At 47.8% G+C, this 22,155-nt stretch overlaps 9 protein-coding genes across 9 annotated transcripts; 5 read left to right on the forward strand and 4 right to left on the reverse strand.

The window, feature by feature from the left end:
• Positions 1–161: 161 nt before the first annotated feature.
• Positions 162–527, forward strand: N7487_002217 (putative quinol monooxygenase; the record flags this gene model as incomplete). The annotated part of the gene is made up of 2 exons (XM_056869964.1): positions 162–183; positions 241–527. The coding sequence occupies 2 exons, from the start codon at positions 162–164 to the stop codon at positions 525–527; spliced, it is 309 nt and encodes a 102-aa protein (XP_056734748.1).
• A 716-nt stretch (positions 528–1,243) lies between these two features.
• Positions 1,244–3,308, forward strand: N7487_002218 (uncharacterized protein; the record flags this gene model as incomplete). Its single annotated transcript, XM_056869965.1, has 2 exons — positions 1,244–1,995; positions 2,051–3,308. The coding sequence occupies 2 exons, from the start codon at positions 1,244–1,246 to the stop codon at positions 3,306–3,308; spliced, it is 2,010 nt and encodes a 669-aa protein (XP_056734749.1).
• An 808-nt stretch (positions 3,309–4,116) lies between these two features.
• N7487_002219 (P-loop nucleotide/nucleoside kinase family protein) lies at positions 4,117–4,785 on the reverse strand (the record flags this gene model as incomplete). The annotated part of the gene is made up of 2 exons (XM_056869966.1): positions 4,117–4,607; positions 4,677–4,785. 2 exons carry the CDS (start codon positions 4,783–4,785, stop codon positions 4,117–4,119), a joined length of 600 nt encoding a protein of 199 aa, XP_056734750.1.
• A 996-nt stretch (positions 4,786–5,781) lies between these two features.
• Positions 5,782–6,308, forward strand: N7487_002220 (uncharacterized protein; the record flags this gene model as incomplete). Its single annotated transcript, XM_056869967.1, has 2 exons — positions 5,782–6,102; positions 6,219–6,308. The coding sequence occupies 2 exons, from the start codon at positions 5,782–5,784 to the stop codon at positions 6,306–6,308; spliced, it is 411 nt and encodes a 136-aa protein (XP_056734751.1).
• A 981-nt stretch (positions 6,309–7,289) lies between these two features.
• Positions 7,290–8,043, forward strand: N7487_002221 (uncharacterized protein; the record flags this gene model as incomplete). The annotated part of the gene is made up of 2 exons (XM_056869968.1): positions 7,290–7,367; positions 7,426–8,043. 2 exons carry the CDS (start codon positions 7,290–7,292, stop codon positions 8,041–8,043), a joined length of 696 nt encoding a protein of 231 aa, XP_056734752.1.
• Positions 8,044–8,386: 343 nt separating this feature from the next.
• N7487_002222 (choline transporter-like family protein) lies at positions 8,387–10,086 on the reverse strand (the record flags this gene model as incomplete). The annotated part of the gene is made up of 2 exons (XM_056869969.1): positions 8,387–9,733; positions 9,790–10,086. The coding sequence occupies 2 exons, from the start codon at positions 10,084–10,086 to the stop codon at positions 8,387–8,389; spliced, it is 1,644 nt and encodes a 547-aa protein (XP_056734753.1).
• Positions 10,087–11,658: 1,572 nt separating this feature from the next.
• Positions 11,659–14,130, reverse strand: N7487_002223 (putative GTPase activating protein (Gyp3); the record flags this gene model as incomplete). The annotated part of the gene is made up of 1 exon (XM_056869970.1): positions 11,659–14,130. One exon carries the CDS (start codon positions 14,128–14,130, stop codon positions 11,659–11,661), a length of 2,472 nt encoding a protein of 823 aa, XP_056734754.1.
• Positions 14,131–15,190: 1,060 nt separating this feature from the next.
• N7487_002224 (acyltransferase family protein) lies at positions 15,191–16,683 on the forward strand (the record flags this gene model as incomplete). Its single annotated transcript, XM_056869971.1, has 3 exons — positions 15,191–15,256; positions 15,324–15,942; positions 15,995–16,683. 3 exons carry the CDS (start codon positions 15,191–15,193, stop codon positions 16,681–16,683), a joined length of 1,374 nt encoding a protein of 457 aa, XP_056734755.1.
• Positions 16,684–17,371: 688 nt separating this feature from the next.
• On the reverse strand, positions 17,372–21,414 carry N7487_002225 (hybrid sensor histidine kinase/response regulator; the record flags this gene model as incomplete). Its single annotated transcript, XM_056869972.1, has 3 exons — positions 17,372–17,633; positions 17,690–21,222; positions 21,335–21,414. The coding sequence occupies 3 exons, from the start codon at positions 21,412–21,414 to the stop codon at positions 17,386–17,388; spliced, it is 3,861 nt and encodes a 1,286-aa protein (XP_056734756.1). The 3' UTR covers positions 17,372–17,385.
• Between the last annotated feature and the right edge of the window lie 741 nt (positions 21,415–22,155).

Genomic DNA, 22,155 nt, shown 5'->3' on the forward strand with positions numbered 1-22,155 from the left:
TCTCGGAGATTTACACAGACCCACCTTGAAATGATCGTTTCTCTCACCGACGACTGACTAAATATGTTTAAACCTATTTTAATTATTTAAATATTTAACTGTCTGAAATCCATTGCCCCTCACTTCCCCTCTATCTATCCATCCCCGCATACACATTCATTATGGTTTACACAATCGTCGTTCGTATGTGATACCCCTGCCATTGCTAGTATTTCCCACGCTAACAATAGTATGTTATAGACCTCCGCGCCAAGCCGGACGAAGAGTCCATCTCCAAGCTCAAGGCCAAGCTTGTCGAAGCCTCCAATGTCTACTCGAACGACAAGGAAACCCTTTCTTGGTTCGTGATGCAGTCCGTTTTCGACAAGCAGGACTTCACCATCGTGGAGCGTTACGTCCAGGAATCCTCCCAGGAGTACCACCTCAACAACCCTTACTGGAAGACTTTCGACCCTTATGTGATTCCTTTGTTGGAGAAGGATATGGATATGCACCGCTTGGAGGAGTTGGAGGGCTCTACCATGTAAATTGCCCCAGTTGTACAAGAAATAAAGACGACCTTTCAGTAGCATTGCATATATTATTCCACGCGATTAGCATTCATTTCAAGATTAACCCAGTGCGAACGTGGGAAATCCCTCAAAAGGATCTTAAGGAAGAAGGCTTTTTCGTGGAATCGGGTGGCGAAATGGACACGATATTTAATACTGTATGGTACGACATAGCAACCTGAGTTAAGCGCTTCTCAAGAGTTTAATATATTATGCCAGCCATTAAATTATGTCATTTCTTTTCTCTTAATTTAATTTATCTATTTAAGAACATCCGGAGCCGATAGACCAAATATGCACATACTAGGGTCAACGGGGTCTACCGGGTCAACAGGGTCAACAGGGTTAAATCAACTTAACTCCCCGACTTCTTCACTGCAAAAATAACCAGCCAATATAATCTCTGAATCACGATAAATATAGATTCCCCATGGTCTTACCACCAATCACCAGGCTGCATTGAAGCGCCGCTACTGCAGATGGACGTGCTCATCCCAGGATGGGGGCCAATCACACCCCCAATCGGTTAAGCGCCCACCGTATAAGCAGGGTTGTCACACATCTCGACAAACCATGTACTCTGCTTGGTCTGTCGGGCTTATGCGCATATTCGGTGAGAATGGGGTATATCTCAGTCGACGGCCCCTGCTTTCGCGCTCTGTCTTTGTTTATAGCATGCTTCATTTGTGAAAATGAGCGACAAGATGAATCAATTTCAGTTATTTCCACCTCCATCGCCCGAGGTAAAGAGATCTAACAATCCATTTCGCAAAGCCGGGAAAAAACCAGTAGCCATATCTGAGCCGGCCTCTTCAATCCCTCTTGAGGAAATCAAGGATCCTGGCAAGACTGAATCCTTGCTACTTCAGATTATCGAAGACACCCAGGGTATTCCACCTCCACCACCCGGGGATGCTTCAAGATCCAAGTCCCCGCCGGCTGGGGCTGGCGCCTCCCATGACACGAGATCTCCTCAGTCCATGCACAGTCAGAATCGTCAAGCCAAGAGAGTGAACCACCAGGCCCTGCCTTCACATGCTAGTCAAAGCAGCAGCAGTAGCAGTCATCACACTACGACGTCAACGGTCTCCCCACAGTCATCGCAATCGTCTGCTGCCTCGGTCCCGATGAGATCGATGTTCCCTCAGTTCGATCCCAAACTACCTTTCAATCAACAGGTCTATCACGCACAACTTCCAGATGCCCCACGGCCCGTCAAGTCTTCTCGGAAACCTCCAAAGCTTACGCTGTCGACAAATACCGAGATTGACCATGTTCTCGGGCCAAAGACTGTGCCTGCGAGTGTCCTCAACTTCCCAACTGGGGCTTTGGAGTCTGAGGAGATCACATGTTCATCCATGGAGGAGCTGAAGATGCTATGGGAAACGGCCAACGGCCAGAGGCCACGAGATCTTGTTGGGACATTGAACCTACGCATGACAAAGTAAGATTCCACGCGCTCCAAAACATGTATGCTCCATAATACTAACATTTCACAGAACGGGGCCGGCTACATTCACTCTCGGAAACGGAGACTCCCAGAACCCGTTCTACACATTACAAACATATTCAACAAACGAACTCGCTTTAAGCAGATGTGACCCCTCCAGACCAAACCACGACGTCCCAATCATGATTATGAGCCTCGAAGACCGCATACGCCGCGAGCATCCGAACGATGGACTCGTCACCCTACTCTTCTCCCGACTAGCAGCCATGCTAGCAATAGACCAAGCCGACGAGATCAGCAAGCAACACCACCTAACTCCCTCTGAGACCGCAGAAGTAGAAACCGATGCACTCAAACGGGCCGCAGCACAAGAGTCCTGTCGACTCTCCTGGAACCGCCACCAACGACTATACGAGCTACGACACCCCTATCTGTCGAAACACAACCCGCCCGCTCTTGTCGGCACCGCCGGAATACCACTCTCGCCCGTGCGATCCCAGTCTTCGGGAATGGTGCACATCACAGTCTCCGCGCCGTCTGGCGATGCTTCGCCCCGCCAGCCGCCAACAATCATTGTAACCGGCCCCGTCTCTTCTACGGCAATGGAAGCCGCCCAGCAAGCTGCTAACCTACGCACGTCCGTACTCCCCGTCACGGATTTTGACGAGCCACTTGCATCCTTGGATTTTGCTACGAAAACTTTTTCAATTTCCCCAGCTGCGGTGATCGCTACGATCCCCTCTCTATACGCTATCGACTCTCTCATCGCTGCAATGCTGGCAGTCGCCGTCTCAGACGAAGCCACGAACCCGATCCTTGCAGACATGGTTCTCGGATCACCGAAGTCGTCTAGACCACCGACTTCCCACAACCCTGGCCCTTATTCAATGCCTGTGTTCCAGGGTAAATTGGTGACGACGGTTGCTGAACGTGAAGATGCAGCAGAGAGCATGAACCTAGCATCGCAGATTAAATCTGCGCAGAAGAAGTCCAAAGAGGCCTCGGGAAAGAAAAGTGCTTTCAAGTTCTGGAATAGGTCATCTTCGAAGCCGCAGGGAAACAGTCAGCGCTCGAAGAAAAATAAAAACCAGCAGGTCGTGGTTGAGGAGTTTGATTTGGAGAAGTATGGTCGATATGGAAATAATTCGTCACGGGAGGGGGAGAAGTTGCCTGGAATTACTCGCACTATCTTGCGTGTGATGTTCTTTGGCCTGGATTTGATTGTGAAGGGGTTAACACTTATTGTGAAGATCTTGGCTTGGTTATTGGTCAATTCCACGCGGTGTGTCACCAGCGAGAAGTTCTGAGCTGGGCTTGAATCTTCTTATTCTCTATGTCTGTTGGTCATTTTTGGGTTTTCATTTTATCTTGGATGGTTGGGAAGCGATCGGGTTAGGTTTTTGGATTTTTAGTTATACCCAATTTGAGAGTTCTTCGCGGCAATGATGAGTGGTATGAGTTACTTGGTTTCTCTTTGATGATGAGAAGAGAAGAACGTTGGGGAGTGGAATATAAACATCCAGTGGCAACATGAATTTCTACATCCAAACGATTAAAGGAATCCATGGTAGTATTTTAGGACGATCAGACAATGCAGGTTTAAACCTCGTTCTTTGAATGGAGATTTTGTTTCGCAATTCACAATTCTGGGGTTTGCCTTGTTCCTGTTATTATAGCTAGAATATCAATCACAACATGACGACTAGTAGCAAGCAAGCACAGCTAACAAAGAGCAAGAACGTAGGTAGGCATCCCATCAGCATTTATATATTTCCCTCACAAGCTCTCTCCCGCCTCCTTCTTCATTCCTTCCTCGTTGTGAAATATATGACATAGCCACAACAGCTTATCGTTATACACTTCATATTTTCATATCCATGACGGGCTCTTAGAACTTAGACAGGTCCCACAGTTCACAGACGCCATATGGATCTTCCAGGCATGTCAAACTGTAGAAGGGTACAAGGAACATCGTGAATGGGAACACTCGTTGAGGGGATAAAGTAGATGACATAAAAATCAAACGTACGTATACGTTTTATCTGCGCGTTCATGTACATACACCAGTAATAGAAATGGCCCTTCGGTCAACATATCTCAGTTCACCGCTGAGATTTATACATCAATGTCCTCATTAAGCTTAGTATCAAAACGTAAAATAATTTCACCCTCCCCGACCGGTCTCTCAAAGCCGGCAAGATAACTCTCCATAATCTCATTTGTCATAAAAAAAGCCGAATCGCTGTCTTTGACGGCCAACTGATTCCTTGCTCTGACCCGTCGCCGCAACTCATCATCGTCAACGTCAAGATATGCAAGCACCCATCGCCCTCCGGACTCTTCGATCAGCTGCTTCCATTCATCTCTAGTCTTTTGAAATGCACAAGAGAGATCTAGGATTACATCCTGAGAGCCCTGTTGAAGCAACTGCGGTAATTCAGTTTGGAGGGCGCTCTGGGCCTCGTCTTGATAGTTGTGGTACATATTTTCTGGGTAATCAACGCCATACAACCCGTATTTGGTATAAATATAAGAGTCAATTGAGAGCCTTTTGAAAGACGGATGATTGGATAGTATCCATTTAGACAGCGACGACTTTCCAGACCCTATTAATAACATTCTTATCAGCTACTCAACTCAGCCAAACCTTGCCGCTTGAATTTTCCTTTACTTACCAGCCATGCCGCAAGTCATTAACACAACAGGTCGAGGATCACTATCTCTCCGGCATAGGAGAGGGCTGAGCGACTCAGGTGTATTAATGGTGGGCGTAGTTCCTGCCATTTCCCCAAAGCTGGACGAAGGATAAATTCCACTAGCCTTTCCCTGGCTGATGGTACCTCAAATATACAATGGTGTGGTTCAATATGCAGCAAGCTTGGTTAGAGGGAGGATTTGTTCATATTCCCTCGCTTGACTCATAACCTCGTGGATATGACTAATGTCGCCATCCTTCCGAGGCTATCGCACGACCTACCACCTTAGTATATACATAGGGATGGCTCATAGCACCATATCCCACACAATGTCCATCTGTATACACGCGAAAAACGTGTTCGATATCGTTGTTAACTGATTCATAGCATCTTTAGCTAGCGCCATCGCTAGCCGATATAAAATGGCCTCTCGACGTGGGATAATACACACAAGCCATATATGCTCACGAATATAGCGGCCCTTATCCAAGCCCTCATATAGAATTGATCTAATACACTGCTATTAACCAAAAGTTTAGTCTATCGAGGATTCCTTCTCACAACGTAGTTTTCAACACGCCGTATTTTAAAACTTCATGTTATTGATCTTGGGTATTGCCTCTAAGAATCCCAGCGTCTTTCACTCGGACGTCTACCATTCCAACATGGTCCCTTATGCATCTACTATTTGGAAGTGGTTACTTGGATGTCCGTCGCTTTGATGTTGCTCAGAGGTTGTTCCCTGACATGGTCCCCTAGGCATCTACCATTCGGGCGTTATTCCTTGATGTTGTTCCTTCAAGTTGTTGCTACTTGGTCGTCTATCACACGGATCGTCTACCACTCGGACGGTTCTCCATCGAGCCTCTGTCACTTAATCATTTGCGTCCTCTTACCTATTCTCAGTTGAACTGCGTTGAATTAGGAGTCTCTGCCTTCGAAATCGCGCGCAAGTGGTTCTGTTGTCCTAAAAGCCTTTAGTTCACACTCGCTAACGTAGGTATTTCAGAATCCGAACTCGCTCTTGCGAGGGCCTCAACCGTTGGGGTGTTTCTCTCGCTTTAACCTTTCACCTTTCATCACCATGCTGCCCTCGAGCCCGTCTAGTAGACGGACTGCTTGCAGGGCCTTCCGACCAGTGACACCGCGAGAGCAAACATCCTCCGTTTGGGAGCTAGGAAATGTTCCTATTGCCCGCGGTTTCTACAAATCTGATCAGGACGAGGAGCTCGCTGGCAGAGACTTGCCTCAGATACAACCCGCATCCTCTGGTTTCAATATCTCCAATATTGGAACCCCATTTCCACCAGCAGCTGCTCAATTGCGCCCACGCTTCAATTTATTATCACTGAAAAGACCCCCGAACTTCTGCCAGAATTCCCATCGAAACGACAACGTTTGCAAAGTCAGTTGGCTGGTTCATTGGCTTTGGATGCTACATCGGAGGAGGGGATACCCTGGGATATTTGTGAGCTTACTTGGAATATGAGGACCCCTTTACTAAAATATCATTACCGGAAGATTGAGAATGGTTCATCTGGTTACAGTTGCTTGGCGAAGAAGGCAATTTTCAAGGAACTCGCACGTCGAGAGAAGGGTGGAGGTCATTGAGAAGCAATAGGAATGGAGTGGTCAGATCAGATGAACTACAACAGCACTATCACTAACATATTTTCCGGGAAATGTTTAAGTTATACTCGGAATTCTTTGTTTCTTAGCGACACATTACTGTAGTGGAAGCACGACCACCAAGACCAGAAGCTCGGATGTAAATGTCTATTCTAGCTATGATGCCTTGCTAGATATCGCGGGGACCTTGTTTCTTCGAATTGTATCGTCCTTGAGTCCCTGTTGATTATTTAAAGCATGTTTCTTGTATGTTTCATTTTGTACAGATTGAAACACATCCGCAAGATAGATTCCCAATTCTTCGACGTATTTCCGTACTCGACGTACTCGTCGTGTTGTCACTTTAGACCACATGCAATGATCACCATAGCCCTAGATCAATGTCTATTTCGATTTACATGCAGAAGATTTCCATTCCCCTTCAACCGAACGGTAAATTCCCTTCTTTTAAAACAACGAAGATCCATGAAACAGAAAAATGAGGCAATTCCTTGATCCTTCAATCCAACATTCCCCGGAGTATAAGGGTCCCAGGGAGATGCCAGGAACGCCACAGGGACGTGGCAGCTGGCACATTCTTCCATCATTCCAGTACAATAAACAGAGGATTGAACGTACATGATTCTCGCAGGCGTCAGTCCAAAAATGCGATCTGAAGCTTATCTCTTAGGCCAAGCACGTATCTATATCGGGCACCATCCACCGTCAGGATTCCTGGACGTCATAAACCCCATTATTCCCCCACCATTAAGGGATGAAGGGATATGATATCAAAGCGAATGTTTACTTGTGAAAAAATCTGACGGGAGGATCTAATTGTACATATAAGGACTGAATATCTCACAACTCAGCCGGTCGTCTCTCCATAGCTTCGTTCTATTATATACTAGACTTCCTTCCTAGTATCGCACCTTCCCAACTTCCAAAACCTCTTCTCCAAGAACCATACATACAATATCCAAGATGCGTTACTTCATCACTGCCTCACTCCTCGTCGCCGGTACCCTAGCCCAATCAACCGACGACTACCTCAAATGCGCCGTAAGAACCCCAACCCCAACCAAATAAACCAAATAAACAAACTAACAACCCTCCCCAGAAAGCTGCCCTCAACACCATCGACCCATCAACCTTCACAACCTGCACAGACAAAACCTCCCAAGAATGCTTCTGCGCCAACAAATCCGCCCTCGAAACCCTAGCAACCTCAACCGTCCCCGCCTGCGAAGGTCTCGACCTCAGCACCATCTCGTCAACCCTCTGCCCCAGCGATCGCGAGGCCGCCCCCGCCCGCCACGCAAGCAAGCCCATGATACTGGCCGATAAGCGCGCCTACGCACCTGAGCCCGCTCCGCGCGTTGTCTACGTGACCAAGACCCGCACCGACTGCAGCTGCAAGAGCACGCCCGCCGTCGAGAAACCACTGCACGTCTCGCAGATCCCTGTCAATGTCCCGGCGTCCAGCAGTTTGGCTTCTGTTGCGGCTGCTGCGTCGACACCGGCCGGTCGGGAGCATGGATTGATGGGTGGTGCGGCTTCGTCGTCTGTGGTATTTGGGCCGCAGGCTTCTGGGGCGACGCCCTCGGCTCGGCCTTCTGGGGTTGATCCTACTCGCTTCTCGCCTTTCCAGGGGGCGGCGACTGTAGGGGCTTCTGTGAATGGGGGTGTTGCGGTGCTTGGGGTTGCGGCTGTTATGGCTGTTATGGTTGCTTTGTAGGTTGATTAAAGGGCGAGGTGTTTGAAGGCATTGATTGGAAGGGTGATTCTTGTTTTACCTTGGCTTTGGGTTTAGTGTTTTATGTTGGATTCTTTTTTTCTGTTTGGAGATCGATATTTTAGATAGTTTTGAACTTGAGTGATAATGATACATGAAACATTTCTGGCAATGTTATTATTGATCGTGAAATATCTGCAATTACTAATTAATGTGCACCAATTTGTGCTGAACATTCATAAACATGGAGGAAAGGCAAATACAGGTTCTGCCTCTGGACATAGCGATTGAACCCCTGTAGTCGAACTTCAAGACCCTTGTCTTGAGACTCACTTTGGGAAGTAGATCAAGCGTGGACTGCCTGCTGAACCTTAGGGTAAAGCTGCACCAGCTTGTAGTAGATATCCGGGTGGTCATTGATCATAACCTGAGGATCCCAAGCCATAGCGACGAAGATAGTCTCAACACCACTACCGATGGGAGTCATGAAGACCTGGCAGACCTGCAGACCAATCAAGAAAGCGAAAGCCATGATGACGGCGGTGAAGTTACCATCCCTGTTGTAGGCAGGGTTGGTGAACTGCAGATAGAGATAGGCCAACAGCGCACAGACATAGGCGACAAAAGTTGAACCCATAGTCAAAACCGGACCCATCAGACAGTCTTGCACGAGAGCATCAATTCCTCGGTCGCGCATCATCTTCCAGGTATCCTTGGCAGCAGGAATATACGCCTTTCCGTACAAGGCAATGTGACAGAAGGCGTAGCGGTTGAAAAGAGTAACGAGCCAGTCGAGCAGCGAGATGAAACATCCCAAAACCCAAATAGCAATACTGCCAATCAGGTTACCCTGACCAGCCTCGTGTCGCTGTGCGATCGAGCACGCCTGACGCAACATGTTGATGACTGCGATAATCAAACTACCGAAGCTAATACTGCCAAAGGAGTATGTAGTTGCACGACGGAAGGCACCACGGGTCGAGCCCTTGGGCATGCCGCCGGCAGACTTGCTGAAGAAATACCACGAGCCGTAGACACCCGCGACGGTGGTGTGCACTGTGTTCTTGATCCACTCACTGACCCAGTACATGGCGAAGGTGGCATAGACGACAAGACCGATGACCTTTGCCCTGCTGCAGCCGCCGTTTGCACAGGATGGGTTGGTACCAGTGGAATCGGGCTCGTATGCTACGTAGATCGAGACCATGGTGACGGAGAACCAGGCAGCGAAAGCGACAGTGACGATTCCACCTATCGCGCTGACTAGGAAGATGTGTCCGTAGCCGCGGGCGACATCCATGGCAGTCTGCAGCATGAAGGCAGTGAATGGGATACGTGGGATCCAGCTGATGAAACAGACGATCGCGAAGACGCCGAAGAGGAGGAATACGATTCCGCCTCCATATTGCTTACGCGCGATGTAGTAGATTCCGGTTGCGAGGGCGAAAACGATGTTGAGAATACCGGTCGCCCAGATGAAGGTTTTGGTGAAGTGTCTTGCGCCCATGAAGTAAAGGAAAGATAAAACTAGGGCGACGACGAGGACAAAGACAAATAGGACGAGGGTGTTGGTGTCAAGCGAGAAATCATTGGATGAGTCGTAGATTCCTCCTCCATTGAAGCCTTTGTTGGTGGCATACTTGTGGATGGTAAGTCCAGACACGGCGACATACCCGAGGAAAACAGCAATCAACTGTGCAACAAGTCAGTCTTGAAGGAGGTGCTCGGTGCGACAACGGTCAAACTCACCAAGAGACCTGCCCACAGATCATTCCATTTGGGCTTCTCGATCTTGAACGCCTGGTCAAAGCTGTAACCTGACTCTGGGACATTTTGATGGTACTGCGGCGGAGGTTTGGCCTCAACTGGAGGTTGCTGATAGGTTGGTTGCTGGTAATTCGGCTGCGGGTAATTTGGTTGCGGATATGGTGCAGGGGGATTATTTGGCTGTTGATAATTCCCATGTTGCTGGTCATAGCCGTAGTTTGGCTGAGGAGGCTGGCCCTGAGGCACCTCGTTATAATAGCTGGCAGCTTGTCCACTCATATTTGCGGATGAAGCTCAGGGAAGGGGAAAGAGCCAAAAGAAGAAAAGAAAAAGAAAAAAGAGAAAGGGGAAGCAAGGACACCGGATTTGACACTGGTGACGACATGAGCCAAACAACCGAGCGGAAATCTCGATCAATGAACCTAAAGATCAACCAGCCCTAGAGATCGCCGATCCAAGACGCTAAAGAATTCACTAAAAACACTAGTAAAATTCAAAAGAAATTCAGCTTGTGATTTTTATTCGACGCACTTGGGCACAGTTTTGAATGATTCTAGTTCCTCGAGTGAACAATTCCGAGCTCTTATTCTCTTATTTAGTATATAACTTGACGAAGTTTTGATTTCATTGAGCATCAGAGAAGGGGTACCCATGGATTGACGAAAACCCAAAAAATGTAACTTGGACCCACCGAGGAATTGGACCCTCGGAAATTGGAGAGCGGGGGCCTCGGAACATCTCCATAACATCTCAGGGTACTCCCATCTTCAACAATTGGGTACCATATTTTATCAACCGCAACCTCTCCCCCTACACTTTACATAATACCACTCTTGGTCATCTCGAATTCTTCTACAACCCTTTCACTATCAACTCTCAAGGATTAAAGTTATATTTAGTCCTCCGTATATAAAAGAGACAATTCCCACTAAATCAATGACTTTTCCATCAGGAAACAATGCATGGAATATTCAGCATGATACGGTTTCAGAATTCAGGTCCTTGGCCAAGAGAGCCAATGTAGCCATCACTAGCTAAATCACGCATCTCTTGGATATATCCTGTAACCTGTATTGATACAGGTTTTAGTAGCGACATCGCACGTGTCCCACGCCGTATGGAGTGTGTTGCCATCAATAAAACTCATAAGTATATAGGTATCGTAAAGATCTCCATTGTGTTTTGCCTAACATAGAGGATTATTTTGGCCTCGAGTAAGTTGACAAGAGCACTGATCTTGGCGGCTACTTCAGGTAAAAATTTCACAATAGTGACACCATGGCTGAAGATCAAGTTTCTCTTATCTCGATACAACTCATCGACGGTTTCGGGAAGTGTCAAAGGGAATTCCGGGCGCCAAGTAGTGCACGTTCAACCGAGGCTTCGAGATTGCAGATTGAGGAATGGTTGACATGGTGGAGGCAGTACGGCGGGTTCAATGCAGAGCATAATTAATTCCGGGTGAAAGACAAGGGAGAAACGCAGGGAATTTACGACCGACCGTAAAGCCCAAGAAACCTTCAAAGGAGTACAAAGGGCTCGAGCGGCGAATCATTGTTTGCCGAGCTTTTGCTGTGTCCGATTATTACAGCCCTATAGGGAGACTACCAAAACTGCCCAGGTGGATAGCTTGAAAGTTGAGAATGCCAAGTCGGTTGCCTGCTTGGCACAAAACTTGGATGTATTTGTGGTTTATATGTACAGATGCAACAAGATAAATGCTTTAAATGCTCGATTCCCCCCCATTCGCCTTTCGAAGCCAAGACGCCTATAATGCTGGCAAAGAGCTGCCCTCGCTAAATCCCCTTCACAAATATGATTACAGACATGGACGCCAGGGTGATCATTCGCTTATCGAAATGCATGTTGTTTCAAGTGACGCCAGGAACCCACGACCCGGTGCTCGATGCCCGGAATCGGTGTGCGGCTGCGGCCAGTGAACTCATCCGTCTTGGAATGAAGCTGACCTTTGCCAAAGGCTACTGATCGTCGCAATTTCTCTTCGCGGATAGCCGTCCGGCGTTGAGCTCGGAGTTCTTCGATACGACCTTGTCCGACGCGATGCCGACGTACAAAACATTCATCCATCAAGGCGTTGGCGTCCAACAGCTTTTTAGGGATGGTTTGGACGATCTGGAATGCTTCCATGGGATCTGTTACGCCGAGGATGTCCTTTTCGCATGCTTTGAAGATTGCCAAAGACACACGGAAGAAAGTCTTGGAGCCTTCATAAAAGAAAACATCCCAAACTCGGAGCGTGGTCTCCAGAGGTAAACTTCCGATGAAAACTGACATGAGCCAGTTGGTCAGTCCCAGTGTTATGTCCGGCAGCCGAGAGTTCACTGTTAGGGGAGGCATTTTGCCCCGTCCGGACGGGGTCCCTCCCATGGCAGCGATCTTGGAATATATGCCTGGCATGGAGTCCCTGAGCAAGACCATGAGAATCCAGAGGTCAATGTTGGCACCCTCCAGACTGATTTCATGGGTTCCAGGCAAGTAGTCTGCAGCGATGATATGCAGCATCCAGAATGCTTTTTCCTCGGGGAGGAAAAGGAGGAGCATTCCCGTGATGAAATTCAGAGACTGGGTATATCCAATTTTCGGGTTATGCAGCGCATAAGCATACAGAACTCGACGTAGGGACTGAATCATCTGCGTCTCCGTGGTGACATTAGAAGAATTCGGATTGCTCCCCGAATCTTGTACCTGCTCAGTGACCTCCGGTTTGAAATGAAGATTGTCGGGGAATGTACGATGGAGATCACGCTCGATGTGCTCCTTGTCATCGTTGCTTGGTGAGCTCATAGCTTCCCCAACAAGTTCATCATATTGGCCAAGGTTCCGGTTCAAAAGCTCGTACCCGCCGGCATAATAGAACCAAGCCGCACCTCGAAACTCTGGAGGAATTCCTTTGCGAACAAATCGCTTGACCTTCGAAGACTGTGGCGGGAACTTTGTGGCATTTGATGTGGGTAGCCCATGTTCCTTGAGCAATTCACACCATTTGGCTCTCCGCTGCGTCACATGGTTGGAGTAGGACCCTTTCCAGGTCTCGTATTCATCCAGGCTTACATACTGGGTAGCTTTGCGAAATCCGTAATCATCCCGAGGACCGTTTCCAGAGCGGAGTTGTGGCGGCACTAATCCGGGAATAAACACTTTTTTCGAAGCCTGTCGTTGGTGTACATGATGCACTTCAGGCGTTTCGGCTACTGGCGATGGGGGCGATGGGGAAGGAGTGAGATTGCGCGGAGAGTCTGGTATACCAGAGTCGGAAGGGTCCAGTTCAGAATGTTCTGACAGCGTAGGTTCCAATGGTGTGAACTCTGGCGGGGATTCTGGGAGTATAGGGGGTAGGGGTGTGGGTTCGGAATAAGTCAAGTTTGGCAAAAACAATGGATCTGCCCTTGTGTCTTGCGGCATGGTAAATTCTGGCATCGGGGGTATCGGCGGAACGTCGCTCAGCGACGGAAATTCTCGTTCATCCAGATGTGAATCGCGTGATGGTGGAGGCGTTACTGATGGCGCTTTACTCCCTGTGTGGGATTTTGGCGAGCCAGGTTCTTCAGTCACGTCGCTGAAGCCATCAAGATACATGGAAATCGCGTCTTCCACACTCATCCCATTGTCCATCCCATAAGGCGCGTCGGGGGTATCGGGTGAAAGGTCGGTGATCGAGCTGCTCTTGGTCAGGACACTGCTCCGCTCTGTTCCGCTTGCTTGTTCGATGCTTGAGCGCCAGGTGTCGGAGGAATTGACGCTTGGTCGGGAATTATTTTCGTCGGCGGGCCCATTTGTTGGGAAGCGCGACAGAGGCACTCCCTGAGGGCTCAAGTCCTGTGGGCGGCGGTCCATAGATTCCTGCGTCCTTGGGCGCCTATTATTCAACCTAGATGTTGACATGGATATACGGAGCCCCCCTCGCGCAGGCATAGGTTTCCGATGCATTGGCCGTTCGTATTCATCTCGCGGCGCCCAATTCGAGGGTTGGGTTTCAGGTGGTGTGGCGTATAGCTGAGGGCGACCGGTAGGCCTAGGGGTATTCCATTCGCCTCGCGTACCCTGCGAGGAACCATGGTGAGGTGGAGTGGGTGGCCAGGGGTATTCATGCGGGTTATGAGGCTGTGGTAGAGGCGAACGTGATCTCTGGCGATGTGTCGAACGGGGAGAGTGAGGTGAGGACCTCGGACCGGAATTTGCAGTTCGCGCTCGTGGCTCGACTAAAGACTCCAATCGTGGTGGGTGGGGAACTCTGCGCCGGCCGGGAAGGTCGAAATCAGCCGAGGGAGGCGGATATCGAGGGTTTACGTTTTCTGTGACCATGGCCACGATGTCGCACCCCGTTCCCGCTGGACATTTGTTATCGCTAACGGAAAGCTATCAATCGATAATCATAGGATCTTCGGGCCGGACAAAGGGAGATTTTCAACAAAGGGGATTGCCAAATGGTTAGAGAACGGATGTGGAATTTGGTGAAACGAAAGACAAAAGGTGAGACACCAAATTTGGGGAGACAGCCTGCCAGAGGACTGTGGAAAAAGAAAAGAGAGAAAAGGCGCAGTTGAAACGAAATCAACAAAGTCCTGATCAGGTTTAGTGTCAGGTGACGTAATATAGACAAAGGGGCATGTTGAACTACAAAGTACATAGTATTCACAATATAAAGTGGATTTGGGCCGTTGGATATGTAGTTTATACTCTATATCTATTTGATTATTATCTAGAACATATAACATCCGCATTGTTCTGATCGTTGTATAAAAATCGATAGGTCGAAAATTCACGTGTCGATCAGGACTTCAGGAACTCTAGACTATTATTAGTCTCATGTTATATATACAACCACATTCTACACCTTTTTCATTCTATTTTATATTTCAATTTCAATTTCAATTATTCTTTATCCTTTTAGCTAAAAACACCAATGAGGGGAAATAATATGTAGAGAAAAAAAAAGGGATTTAAAAGGAACATCTGAATGACTATGAACAAAGACTTAAGCGCCCATTTTTTTTTTTTTTTTTTTTTTTTTTTTCCAATTTTACTCCATGACCCCTGAACTCTCGACCAATTGAATATCTCAAATTAATATTTGGCCCTCTTTTTTTACAACACCCAATTCATCTACCCATGGTCGTGTGGAATGTACACGGGTGGTTAGCCCGCTCGAACCCTTCCGTCTGCGGATAGCGGATATCAACTGTCAACTATTCTAATTCGATCTCACATTGACGTTTTCGGTTCCGTTTCGAGAGTTTATTCTCTATCTCCCCGGAATAAGGCATGATTTACCAACAGGATATATGTATATGTGCCAGGGGAGCTGCAGCTACTGCATTATACTATTGACCAGTACCACCAGCAATGAACCCGTCTGCCCAATATGGCCATTGTCGACCCGGCGACCAAGCAATCTGCATCTTATATCCGTCCCAGTAGCTGGGCAGATGTGAGTATTATTTCCAATCCCCCGCATGCTGTGAAACTGTCGCTTACTGGCGTGGTCGTTTCTATAGGGTCTCCGAGGAATTGCCGCTCTTTTTGTGGTCGCGAGCCATACCTGTCTCTCCTTTGCGACATATCTGATCCCGCCGTCTTTCGCGGAAACAGGAAACTCTATTTTATTCCAGCGACCATTCTTTAGACTGGTCATACAGGGCCAGGCCTGGGTAGCCATCTTCCTGGTGCTACTCGGGTTCGTGAATGCCCTAAAACCACTCCAGCTAGCCCGACGAGGAGCTACCGCCGATGCTCTTGCTTCCCTCTCGTCAGGCGCCTTCCGGCGAAAGTGGAGACTTGTCTTCCCCGCTGCGCTGATGACAATTTTAGCCTGGCTTATATGTCAGCTTGGTGGCTTCCAATTGGGTAGAAGGGTAGATGCATACTGGCTGAGAGCGACAAGTCCCCAACCAAGCTCATCTCTGGGCACTGCCATCGTGGATTTGATACGGCAAATAGCGGGAACTTGGATGTACGGAGAAAATGCCTACGACCAACCGCAATGGGCATTACTGCCCCTTTTCCGTGGCTCGCTATATGTATTCATGACCCTACTGGCTTTGGTAAATACCACGCCACTTTTCCGCCTCTGTGCGCAAATGGTCCTATACACCTATAGCTGGCTAACTCTGGATGGTACGTTTGGTAATATCGCAACCCCAAACACAATGCTGATAATTTATTACAGGTACTGTGGGTACGAATATTTTCGCTGGCATGATACTAGCGGAACTATCGTTCTACAACCTAACGTCGCTGCGGCCACGCCTGATCTTCAAATTCCTACCCTACGGCCTCGTCACCCTAGGCCTTTACATTTGCTCGTACCCCGATCAATACGCTGACCAAACCGAATGGTCTTCGCAGCTTGCATCGCTTGCCGAAATCATCTTCCCAAAAGATGCCAACGTCAGCCGCTACTATGCCAGTCTTGGGGCGCAGATGATCTGCTTTGGGGTAATGCTTTCACCCGTCATGCGACGGATGCTCTCCCACCCTTTGCTGCTATGGCTGGGGTCGATCAGCTTCCCACTATATCTCGTCCACGGACCGCTAATGCGATCTGTCCTGGTTTATCTTCTGTATCTGCCCATGTCAATTAGCTTTGAGCCGGCTTTAAGAGCAGATGGGACACCCGATCCGGAGTCTTATATTCCAACGCCGGGTCCATTCCGACTTGCGATTATTCTGACCATGTTTTTTGTGTTCTTGCTCTATGTTGTCCAACAGTGGACGAAGCACATAGAACCGAGGATGGGTGCACTTACAGCTGCCCTCGAGAGATTCTCCCGTTCATGGGGTCAGCATGCGACGTGGACCTCAAAGGAGAAAGATGAGATGTTGCCTATTGCGTCTGTTCGGGAGGTTAATATATAGGCTCTTTCTTTGGATCTTTATTGTTTCTTGGTATTTGGGAAGGTGGCGTTTGGACTTAATAGAGCTACATATGACACTATGTATGAATTGAACTTTCTTCGCTGTTTTTGCCTTACAAACCAAGAATCAACGCGTGGACATACTCACAGCACTTGGGTTATTTATGTTCAATCTAAAATCTTGAATAAATCATAAAAGATTGTTCAGACATTATAGTCAATTTCTAAGTTATATTCCAAAAGCAGCGAGGAATCGTTCGTAGATTTCTTATTGTTACCAATGTAAGTTCAAATAAGCCCCGAAAAAGCATATCTCCTGCAGAATCTTCGGCCTACATATCTGGAATACAGACTCAGAGTAACTCTTCCTCTTGTCAACGTTTTGGGACAAAAGAGTCAACATCTCCAATATATCTGATCGCAGGAGAACCTTTGGATTAGCACTATCACACCATCTAGTAAGAACTGACCACCAGGAAGAGTTCGTTTTGATGACAGAAGAAGAATTGGTTATGATCAATGGGAGAATTGTACTTTACTGCGTATATCGTTATATGTACAAATATAGAAAAGGCTTGTTGAGGGCTGTGTGTTGATATCAACAGTTTGGAAGGCTTCAGCAGGGTGGTTGGTCGTAAATAAATGCTGTTCTTATATCCAAGAGCGCAAATTTCTGGCATGTTCCTTGCGGTTGAATTATTGATTACTTCTCTTGCCAAAGTGCATGGGTCGGCGGCATTATGCCTTTGATTACTGGCACTAGGCTGTTCAGCCGTATGGGTTTGGTGAGGAATAAATCCATACCAGACCCAATAGCATCGCGTTGAGTGTCGGCTTGCGCAACACCAGTCAAGGCAGCAATCGTGACACGGAATGTCGTTCCCAGTGTTTTTTCAAAATCGCGAATTCGCCTTGTAGATTCCAGGCCATCCATGATTGGCATGGAAATATCTGTCAGGAGTATTAGATTGTCAAAGCACGGTCGGGTTAATTCTTCAAGAACCTACCCATAAAGATCATCCCAATAACAGAGGAATTGGCCTTGAAAGCCTCGAGGGCTTCTTCTCCATTTTGAGCGATAATATAATCACAGTTCAACTTCTTCATGAAAGCAATGAGAAGTCTGAGATTGATATCATTGTCATCCACAAGAAGAACGGTTGTTGGAAAATTTGATACTGGGTCAATTTCCTTTTTGATGGGTGGATTGTGACTCGTGGTGGCGACTTCTTCAGAAGGATGGGGAGGGTCTTGAACATCCCCCTGAGAGAGTTTTACCGACTCGAGTGTCTCTATCGATGGGTGACTGCATGTGTCTGTATCTACTGCCACTTTGATGGTAGGTTGGTCGCTGACCTCTCCATTTGATGGCAGACCAACGAACGAGTCCATTTTAGGCTCATTGGTGCCAAGATTGACTTGGAAGCTTGCTAAGCCACCCGGTATGTTTTCTTCGGTCTCGAGCGAATCAAGCAGTAGCTGCTGGCGATTAATACACGTTTCTAACGTTTTTGCCAACTTGCGGGGTCCGCATGGCTGGCTAATGAACTCGAGCACATGTGCATCTCCATGATCTTGAGCCTTGACTGACATCGCGTGCGCGGTCCTCGGGGACGGGCATACTATAATGACAGGGGAAGGCAATCGAGCACCTGCACTGGGCGCAAGAGTCCTGAGCTCCTGAATTCCTATATCCATATATTCGTGGGAGGATATGTATAAGTCACAGTGTGCGAATTGTGTTTGTGAAGACCCAACCAAAAGGACTTCCATGGAGAACCAATCTTGACACAGCTTCTGTAATGATTTGTATATAGATGTGTCAATTTCAGAAGTCCCGAGACCTAATATCCCGATGGTCTTCGTGCATTCAAGCTTCTGCGCCATCGTGATTGGGGAGGGACTATTCAACTTGTCGAGGTTGTCGAAAGCAGACGCATGATTAAGGGTCACGGTTGCCACGACTTCAGTGCCGACATTCTTCTCGGAGTTGACTTGTATATCGCCGCCGAGCGATAAGAGTATTCGTCGGGTGATGCTCAACCCAAGGCCATTGCCGGTTGTCATGCTATCTTCTTGTGAGAAAGCAGTAAACAGTCCATTTTTCAGAAAATCCGGGTCAATCCCAGATCCAGTGTCCTTTACAGTCACTGTGATTGCTGAGCTTGTGACCTCGCCACCGTTTCCAAATTTCGCCGGAGAGGCCTTCATAGAGATGTAGATATAACCATTTTGAGTGAATTTCAAGGCGTTCCCAAAGATATTCGTGAGGATGACATGCCAAGCTCCAGACTGTGTTGAAAACTTCCAACTGGGGCTGTGGTCAATATCCAGAACCACCTTGACTCCACCCCATGCATCACAATGTTTGCTATCCAAGGGAGAAGCGTCGGCGATACCCCGAAGAGGGGACCGTGAACTGCTGAAGAAGGAATAACCAGCAAAGACTGTTTCAACTGCGTCTTCTAAGGTAACATCAAGCTCCACACAAGTGTCGACATCACTTTTTCCAGACTGAGACGAAAGGCGAGCGGCGGCGGCCACTTTCCGGTCGACGGGAGCTTTATTAATACCGCTAACGGGGCTTTTGGCGACAGAATTTGGTCGGACATCATTGATACTAGCATGCTCGAGGAGTTGATTGATCGAGCCTAGTAGTGTGTATGCACAAGAAGAAATTGTATGAATGAATCCTCGTTGTAGCGCATCCATAACAGTATCATTCAAGAGCTCTGCTGTTCCGAAAATGCCATGCAGAGGGGATCGAAGTTCATGACTGAGTCCTGATAGCAAGTCTGATTTTGCTCTATCGGCAAAATGAGCGCCAAGTCGGTGCACTTCTGCCATGATACTAGTTCCAAACGTCAAGAGGAATGCCAATTCATCATTCGAAGTGAAGACACGGTGGGGTGCTTTTGTCCATGCCAGGGCCCCCGAGTACCATCTACCCTTGTGTGAATCCCACAAAGGCGAGAAGATTATGCTTCGAGACTCGGGGGCGAGTTGAAGCAAACTCTGGGCATCCTGGCGCAGAAGCGAATTTCGTGTCTTTTTGTACCTCTTGCCCCCAGGACGTCGCAAAAATCGTTTGATTATGCCGTCACTCGTATCATCAGATGAGATCGTTCCATCTTCACCAAAATTGAAAATCTTCCCTCGAGGATATCGGTGCAAAAGACCTCCAAGAAATGACTCTGATAATGCGATTTTGTTATCGTCCATCAACTGATAATTGACGCTAGAGGCATTCGAAGTGGAAAATCCGAGTATTTCGCACGGGTTCAGTGTGGCTTTGCCTGAGCTTGCAGCTTTTTCTGGATCAAAAGTCTCTTCGAGTGATCGTTGGGGGGAGCTTCGAGGAGTGGCCTCATCACCAGAAGAACAGCTCTCAAAACAACTACCTTCCGTGTCAGACTCCGCATTATTCACTAGAGATTCCTGGGAGCCGAAATTGGCGTTGAAAAAGACAACTGCCTCAATTTCGATACTCTCGCGGATGAGATTGGCTGCACGTCCAAATGTTTCATTCACTTTGGCAGTATAATCATCCTTCGGTGATTGCTGCTTTGACTGAACATTTCCAATTGCCATGGTCGCTTGAGATGCTTCTTTGAGTTTCGATAAAGCCTCGGCATCTCTCTTGCTGGTGGTTGAGTTGGAAGGTGACTGGTATCTCTCCCTATTCCCTTGCAGAGCCTTGTTCCTAGGGATGTGAAGATTGTATGGACGGAAAGGGAGGTGCCTTGGTGTTCCATTCTGAGCCACCACCTGAGTAACGTTCTGCGAAATTTGCTTCTCTTGCTGTTGTTGATTGATATGCCCCTCTGCGTGGTCAATCCCACCAGATGGAGCTTGAGGAATGTCCGTGTCGACAACCCATGAGTTGCGCAGGCTACCTTTTCCTTCCACAAAACTCCCAAGTCCAACCATCATGCGCTCACTGCGGAAATGCTGGATTTTGGAGTGACTGGTTCCGAGATAATCCATCACTGTAGCAGCAATATCAACTAGGAACTGGAATGAGCCAGCTTCCAGGGGCTCGTGAGGTTGGTCGTCCAAGATCGTATAAGCCCCTATCACCACGCCTTTGGGACTGATTATAGGGCTCGAGGCAAGGAACCGAATGTTCGGGAATGTAGTCACATCTGGATGGTCTTTGAATGCGTTGTCTTTGGCAAGGTCGGGTACAACAAAGACGTTGTCCCTGGGGTTTGACACATTTGGCGTAGAATTCATAACCGATTTACACAGGCTGCGGTCATATGACATAGTAGAACTCCCGACCCAAAGCTCATCTTGCGCATCCTCGTTGCCATCATTCCGTAGACTTAGGGTTCGAGTGGCTTCAGCGAGCACGTGTTGCTCCTTCCGACCGAAGAGCGAGATCAATGAACGTTGCGCATCCAGTCGTAAGGCGCCCAGTTGAGCGAATGCCGTAAGAATGGGGTCTGTTGAGGATCGAGCGACATGTTCTTTTGATAGTGTAGTAGGCCCGACGTGTTGTAGCGTGTGTGGTTTGCGATGGTACGGCGGTAAATACCTGGTGAAGCAAGGGGCACGGTTAGCCTACCGGGCCCTCGGTTGAGTGTTATGGATGGCAAGGCCGATGGACAAGTACAACGTTGTGTTTACGAACGAAGGTGGTAAATTACTTATAAAATTCTCGCTCCCTGGATGTGCCAAAGTTGACATGATACTTTTGAGCGTGTTGTGATGTGATTGGACGTGACATTGCGTCGGCAACAGGTCCGAGACCTTCAATTCTAAAGACAAAATATCTGATCCCTCCTGGCAAGAAAGCGGAGGATAATCAAGAAGGTTGCACCCTTCAGACTTTAGAAAAGAAGTAGAAAAAGAAAGAAGCTTAGCGGCGCACACAAACGCAAGCTTCCAATCTTCGAAGGTTAACTCCCAAGGTTCAAAGATTAGACTCGGCCTGGGCCAATAGATTAGATAAGCTGTGACACGGAACGGGAAAGTTTGACCAAAACCAGCCAATCAAAGTTGATAAAGTGGTTTGGCCCCACTTTATCGACGTGTTGTGATTGGCCAAATTGGGAATAGAAGCCTTGTCCACGGGTGACTACCCAATGTTGAGGTCTACAAGTTAGTATATGAATCATGAAGCAGAATATGATGATATTATAGTATGATGAGGTATAGGGTAAAATGTATCACAAGGACGAGCTTATAACTTCACAACCAACGACGAGTATTTCTAAAAGCAGGAGCTTCTCAAAAATGCGTAAATCCCTGGGTAGATGCTAGTCGGATACTTCACCCGTGACACGCCACCTCGGCCTAATAAACTGTTGTAGCAGCATATTACGATTGGATGTTGCCCCCATCTTACTTCGCATTCCAAAGACAGACAGCCATCTACCTACTATATTCTAGGCTGTACTCAAATACACCGGCGAGATATCTTGTCTAATTATGATACCCGTCATCGGCATCTACCAGCTAGATGTAA

Source organism: Penicillium crustosum (assembly GCF_028827405.1).
Source record: "Penicillium crustosum strain IBT 35664 chromosome Unknown utg000001l_segment0_segment0, whole genome shotgun sequence".
NCBI classification, from domain to species: Eukaryota; Fungi; Ascomycota; class Eurotiomycetes; order Eurotiales; family Aspergillaceae; genus Penicillium; species Penicillium crustosum.